The sequence below is a fragment of the Austrofundulus limnaeus genome, unplaced genomic scaffold, assembly GCF_001266775.1.
Source record: "Austrofundulus limnaeus strain Quisiro unplaced genomic scaffold, Austrofundulus_limnaeus-1.0 Scaffold400, whole genome shotgun sequence".
NCBI lineage: Eukaryota > Metazoa > Chordata > Actinopteri > Cyprinodontiformes > Rivulidae > Austrofundulus > Austrofundulus limnaeus.
Genome location: NW_013952802.1, coordinates 441,058 through 448,552, shown reverse-complemented (window position 1 = coordinate 448,552; position 7,495 = coordinate 441,058). Strand labels below are relative to the sequence as shown.

At 39.7% G+C, this 7,495-nt stretch overlaps 1 protein-coding gene across 1 annotated transcript in view; it reads right to left on the bottom strand.

Moving 5' to 3' along the window:
• Positions 1-1,937: 1,937 nt before the first annotated feature.
• The window catches only part of grin3ba (glutamate receptor, ionotropic, N-methyl-D-aspartate 3Ba), a gene marked incomplete at its 5' end in the record, with an annotated part of 261,638 nt that continues 256,080 nt past the window's right edge, over positions 1,938-7,495 (bottom strand). Inside the window, 2 exon segments of the mRNA XM_014023970.1 lie at positions 1,938-3,048; positions 5,751-5,818. Coding sequence (XP_013879424.1) covers positions 2,073-3,048; positions 5,751-5,818 — 1,044 coding nt within the window. The 3' untranslated portion in view covers positions 1,938-2,072.

The following is a 7,495-nucleotide window of genomic DNA, read 5'->3' as shown; positions in this document are numbered from 1 at the left end:
GCCAGAAAAAAAAGTTTTTAATTGTCGCTCTGCAACAATAACACAACAATAACTCTATGTGGCATTTTGAGTGTACAAACTGGGTTAAAACTCTAATAATCGCAATAAAGTATGACTTAAAGTATGACTGACTTAATATAAATTAAACAACACAGAACTGCTAAAAACTGTAAACGTAAAGATGTCCTGATGCATCTCAGTAATCCAGGTAGAAAAAAATCAAAAAAAGAAAATAAGTAGGTCCTCTGGATGGGTTCTTCTTTAGTGAAATTTCGTCTCTTGTCCAAGAGACTTCTTCAGTCTGATGAGTTTCAGGTGAACTCAGCCTTATAAGCACTGCCTCCACATGGACAAACAGGTCACAGGTTAGCTCTATTGTTCATTTAGCATGTGACTAAATAGAGCAAATCAAGCCTATTGTTAGGCGATGGCCCTCTTTTGCATGTGACTGACCTGTTTGTCCAGGTGGAGGCAGGACTTATAAGGCTGAGTTCACCTGAAACTCATCAGACTGAAGAAGTCTCTTGGAGGAGAGACGAAACGTTTCACTAAAGAAGAACCCATCCAGAGGACCTACTGATTTTTTTCTTTTTGGTAAAAGTAAAAACCATTACTCTGTTGATGCGAGGAGCAGCCATTTTGAAACGATGACGTCACGCGTGTTCGGGCTGCTTGGGTACAGTCATGTTGCACCGACTTCCTAACTTGAAATTATGACATTAGGGGTCATTCCAGTTTATTTTTCCAACTTGGAAGTCCGAAACACCGACCGCTGAGGACAGATGGAACACACCATATGTACCAACTCCCTGCATCTCAGAAAGAAAAAGACAGGTAAAAAGGATGGATGCCTGGCTGACTGGTTGGCTACATTTCCATCATTTCTCTTCACAACGTGATTTTAGAACAAGCAGCGGGCAGTATGCAACGCTTGATAAAAAGCTGTCTTTATTTTTTAGTTTTTGTTAAGCTAACTGTAGGCTTTTACAGGATGCCTATTAATTGTAGTATTAACAAGTTTTATTTGTGTAAGCTTTGGATGGACACTTCGTTTTTGTTTTTCACCAACATACATTGAAATATTAGTTATTAAAGGATATTTTAGATACAAAACATTTTTCTAGCTGCAACTTAAAGGCACAGTGTGTAGGATTTTGTCAGGTCTTTTAGCCGAAATTGAGATAATCACTAATGACAATAATAAAAAATATGTCTAATCATTGCAGACAAAGACCTTRTTTTATTATTTTTACCTTATAAAAGCTGTTTACATCTCCATGGTCGCAGGTCGCCACTACAGGCAGCCGCCATCTTGCACCGCCATCTTGTCTACGAAGGCTCATGAAAAACAAACTGCGGTGGCGGCGTCAAAAACGGCTTTAGTTGTAATACTATAAATGTAATATTTGTTGTCTGTCATTGTAGCTGGGATAATTTTACTTATTAAAGCTCATAATCTTACCACTTGAAACATCACTAGCCCTGAAGCTGCTGGTAGACATCGCGGTTGGAATTATCAAAGGTTTTTGACACCTGAGAGACACCGTAGCAACTCCTTTGTGTTTGGAAGCGGGGGGTGGGGGTGGGGGGAGGACCAGGGAGGATGATTCAACCACTCAACCACTAGATGTCGCTGAAAACAACAAATCCTACACACTGTGCCTTTAAGGTGAGAATTAAAATGTTCTGACTACAAAAATTAGGCTGTTGTACAAGAACATGTAAATAAACACATTCCCTTCTGTCATCTATCCCCACCAACTTAAACCAAAAACCCAACCTGGCCTTCCCACGGCTATGTAAGGAACCCCTGACTGACTGCTCCTAACACCAGGGGTGTCCAATCCTGGTCCTCCAGGGCCACTGTCCTTCATGTTGTAAAGGTTTCTCTGCTCAAACACACCTGATTTGAATGAATGGGTGATTAACAGACTTCTGCAGTACTTGAAGAGGTAATTCAGTTACTGAATCGGGTGTGTTGGAGCAGAGAAACAAGTAAAACATGCCGGACAATGGCCCTGGAGGACCGGGCCTGGATCCCCCTGCTGTAAACAGTAGGTTCAGACAGCTAATCAGGTCCCACTGCTTACACTTGGCTGATTGGCTTTTGTCCTGTCCAAAGTGTTCAGAGTGCGTGCTAGGCTAGCCTTCTGTCTGTCCAAGCTAGACGTGTTCCTCGTTTGGACCGTGATGTTTCCTGGACTTTGCTGGTTGACTTGACTTCGCTCCAAACTGGCAGAGGCGTGTGACTGGACAGTCCTGTCTCCGGTCAAAGCAACAAGAGGCCGTGATTGATTGACTCTTCCTCTGTCTAAACTGTTCACTGTGTTCAGCTGACTGCTCCTCCCCTGCCCCGCGGTCCCAGGCCCGCCTGATGGGTTCGCTCTCCCAGTCTGCTGATTGTTCAGGGTTTGCAGCAGGCTCGTCCGGTCTCTTTCAGGGAGTTTGGACTGAGCGGAGCTACTTCTGTCTGTGTTAATAGTTTGTATCCTCTGTTTGTCTCGGTCCCTCTCCAGACTGGTGTCTCTGCGGACTAGCCCGCTCCTCTCTCTCTCCAGGCTGCTCTGGATCTCAGCTCTCCTGGCCAGAGCATCCCTCAGCTGGTTGCGGAACGTTTCGATCTTCACCTGCAGCTCTTGGAGCTCCCCCTCCCACAGGCTGGTCTGAGCAGCCCTGTTCCCCAGGGGAGAGAGCACCAAACCTGTGGACGCCAGGGTCGAGACTGGGCCCCCATTGACGTGGAGGCTGACCTGAGGGGGAGCGGCAAAACCCTCCAGGTTGCCCAATCCTAACCCCCCGAGGCCGAGCCCGGGGCGGCCCACCATTCCAGGCCGGCCGCGCACCGAGGCGGTGTGTGTGCGCAGGCGGTAGCTGTGAAGCGTCTCCAGGTCAAAGTGAACGCGTTTCTCCTTGTGTTCTTGCGATGGCGAGGAGTTGCTGGTGTCTCCAGCTGTGATGGAAGCAGGGAGGGATGTGGGAGGAGACGGTGGAGGGGGCTGATGCTGTTTCCTGTGCAGGGTGCAGTTCTCTGAAATACACGAGGACGGGCTGAGGGAAGGACAGAGGACATGTCTTCAGTGAGATATCCAGTATAACATCAGGATGACACTGTCTTATACAGGGAAATAAATGAAAAAATGAAGCTGTTCTTGTCTCAGGCAGATAAATCTTATCAATTATAGTCTAAGCAACATAAATCACGTTAATAGAAAAGGCTTCAAATAAATTCATTTTTTATCTGATGGCACAAATATGGCATTGCGTCACACAGAACATCTTTAATGGGTTTTCTTTCCAAACATCACTGTTATGGTTTTTAAAATAATTGATTTATATAATTATAACACAGTGAGTGGATTTCTGACTTAAAGTTGTCTGTGAGATAATTAATAACCAGTTGCTTAAATTCTTCATGACTGCCAAAAAAGAGAAATAAAAGGTACTGTGTTAACTAAACAAACTGATGAAAGCAATGAGAACACTTTTACCTTTTAGTGTATAACTGATTTTAATCAAGTATTTTATGATAAAAATTTCTTTATTTGCTTTCTTGCTGAAAGATTACTGGAAAAATAAGATTTAGTTTTGTAGAACCCAAGCTCTAACAAAGTTGGGCCATTGTGTAAAATTGTACCACAGAGCTTTAAGGTTACTGTACCTAAAACTTTACTTACGAAAACTTAATTTAATTCAGGAGTTCTGTAGACCTATATCTAATCTCCAGTTCATCTCAGAAATTCTTCAGAAAGTAGTTGCAAATGCAGATGTGTGAACATCTGGACAGAAATCATTAGTTTGAAAAGTTTTAGTCAGGGTTTAGAGCTGGTGGAAGTTACAAATGATATTCTCATGGCCTCAGACAGTGGACTTGTGTCCATAGTTGTCTTATTAGATCTCAGTGCTGCATTTGATACAATTGATCAAAAATATTCTATTACAGAGTCTTTAAGGAACAGCCTTAAAATGGTTAAGTCTAATTTAATTGATAGATTCCAGTTTGTTAATGTTAATAATGAATCTTTTTCTTACACCAGAGTTAGTCGTGGAGTTCCTCAGGGTTCAGTGCTTGGACCAATCCTCTTTACTTTATATATGCTTCCATTAAAGTTATTAAACAACATGGAATAAATTTCCATTGTCATGCAATGATACTCAGTTATATTTCTCCATAAACCTGATGAATCTAATTAGTTACTTAAACTACACGCATGTCTTACAGACATAAAAACATGGATGACTCTTAACTTTCTGCTTCTAAACTCAGATAAGACAGAGGTTATGGTTCTTGGACCCGAACATCTTAGGGATCAACTTTGTAGCCTTTCCCCTCCTCTGGATGGCATTAATCTGGCCTCCAGTTCTAATGTAAACAACCTTGGTGTTATTTTTGATCAGGACATGTCTTTTAACCCCCACATTAAAAATGTTACCAGGACTGCCTTCTTCCACCTGCGTGATTTCACTAAAATTAGAAACATCTTGTCCAAAAATGACGCGGAAAACTGATTCATGCATTTATCACGTCTAGACTGGATTACTGTCATTCTTTATTATCTGGGTGTTCAAAAGGAGAGATCATATTTCTCCAGTTTTAGCTTCTCTCCACTGGCTCCCTGTCAAATTCAGAATATAATTTAAAATATTACTCCTAACATACAAAGCCCTTAACAACCAGGCTACAGCATATGTGACCCATCACATCGAAACGAGGATTAAGTCCAAAAGTGGTATAAGGAGAAATAGGCAAATATAGTGTTTTAACTAAAATGTTAACAAAAATTGCATTTTGTCAAAATATAATGAATAAAAGCCTTATCAATGTATCATTTGAATGAACTGCCTGAAATATAATCATAAAACAAAAATTGTGAAGCACTTTTTTGAGCAGTAGCAACAAAAAAACTGATTTTGAGGAAAAACGCCTTAAAATTTAGAGATTTTCTCTGTGAGTTAGCAAAGTTTTGTTTCTTTTTAGCTGGGAAATCTTAATATTCAAATATAATTTGAGGTTTCCTCTTTATAAGGACATAAAATTAGGATTCAGACCAAATATTTATGCATTATTGTAACCAACAAGACAAATTAAGTCATATTTTGTATATGGATTTAATTATGATATCAGAATGATCCAAGTATCAACATGTAGCTTTTAAAACCAAAAGTCTGTAAATGTAATGAGGTCATTTTGACCAAATTTGACTTAATCTTCATTTCGATATGATGGGTCACATATATTAAACATCTTATTGTTCCACACTTTCCTAACAGAGCACTTCACTCTCAGACTGCAGGTTTACTTGTGGTTCCTAGAGTTTCTAAAAGTAGAATAGGAGGCAGAGCTTTCAGTTATCAAGCTCCACTCTTGTGGAACCAACATCCCGTTTGTGTCCGTGAGGCTGACACTCTGTCTACACTGAAGACTTTCCTTTTTGATAAATCCTATGATTGGCTTGGGTTTCCTGAGTTATTCCTTAGTTATGCTGCTAAAAGGTGGAGGACAAACTGACGTTTCCTCATTCTGCTGCTGTCTTTACTCTCTCTACTCTATATGTAGATGAATAAAATGTTTCCACAATGCCGATATACACTCGTTTTAATGAATGTACAAACTGTAAATGTATGCTCGCACACAAAAAAAGAAGGCTTTCATTCCAGCAAATTCTTGATACATTAAAGTTGTTTTATATTTTCAGAACTAGTGGAAATGGACAGAAATCCAAGGTGGAACAAAGTGTCAGTGAGCTCATTACTTCTGGTCGAGGCCGGTCAGCTCCTTCCCAACATCCTCATACGCAGTGTTAAGAGCTCGGTGGATTTTCTGCAAGCAGAGAAGATGATTAAGGATCAGAAATCTGCTGTGACTTCATTCGACCTGCAGGAAACCAGGAGAGCTGCATTTAGAGGAGCTAATATTCTCCTGCCCGGCTGCACAGGCCAGCTGTGACAGCTCCTTCTCCTAAAAACTACTCCAGAGCTCCGCTGAATAATTAAAACCTTCATGTATGCTTAAAATTTTAAGACACGTTACAGAGTCAGCTGCCTAAACCCATTTTGATTAAAGTATCAAAGAGCTTAAATCCATCTGAACAACTCCATGCCAAGGTACGCTTTAAATTTCATGCTGTACATCGGAGAATCTCTGCACGGAAGACATTTGTTACACATCGGGACATTCATGTGCCACAAAGTCAGATGTTGTGTTTTCAGATGGCTGAGCTGGTTCGGTGATGAACGCTGGAGGCTGCCCCGGAGTGGCTGCCCTTTTACAGAGATACAGCAAACAAATGTGAGCAGTCTCGATATTTAAAATGCTAGTTCCATTATTCACTCCAAAAACAGCCACGAGCATCTCATTTAAGAACAGCTGGGGCTGCAAAAACAAACAACATGTGACCTTTAAGGTTTTACTTTGTTGCTCTTTTTTTTACTCCTACAAATGTTCAAGTGCAAAATGAGCTGCTGCAGATTGTATCTGCTAATTACCATGTAGATCTTAGGTAGGAAGATTGTTTTTGCATCAGCTTGAATCTAATGCAAAATACAGCTCTTTTAAGAATCTGATCAAAGTGGCACAAATGAGTTCTAGAAATTATTAGTTTTAGAAAATTTTAAAAAGTTCAAGCTGTTAAAGAAGTGCAATGTGTAGTTACGAACCATTTCATTTGACAGCATAAAATAAATAAGCTTAATTGAGGTTGTTTAAATTACAGAGGCAACTTATAGGCAACATTAAAACCTAATTACCTAATTAACAAAGTCTTTTATTTACATTCATTAAAGTAATGAAAGTAATTTTAAAGGCCAAACAGTGTCTGTCCTCTTCAGGAAAAATGGTCTGATTTTCAGTGTCGTTCCACGTTTCCAACACTAGAAGGCATGTTTTATCTGCAAGTACAGCAGAGGAGAGCCTGCCACAGCTGCAGCAACACAGCTTTGCTTGGTTTTTTTTTTTTTATATATCACCTGCTGCTGAGGGTGATAATAATTTTGCCTGCATCTGTGTGACTGTTTGTTTGTGGCATTATTAAAATATTTCAAAAACCAGTGGATGGATTTTAATTAAACATTCATAAAATAACTATTAGATGTAAATTTAAGGTTTGGAGGCAAACAAAATATAAATGTCTGGCACTGATAACTAACTATAAACTATGCAAACATGGCTAAAAATTGATCATTTATACAGTTTTTGACCTGAAAGTTAAGGGTGTAAATCACCAGATTTATCACGATACAATATATTGATTTGTTTGGATGACGATATGATATTTTTCGATATCACGAAGTCTGTCATGATACGATTCCGATTCAATTCAGTTCACACATTTTTGATCGATATGATGTGATCTCATGTCATATACCCATCTAACATAAAGGATTGTGTTAAATTGGTATATGAAACTGAACCACATCAGGCATGTGATGACAATTTAGATCAACTCTTTTCTTTAGTCTTGATGTAATTGAATCATTGATCATTTAATCAATATATATA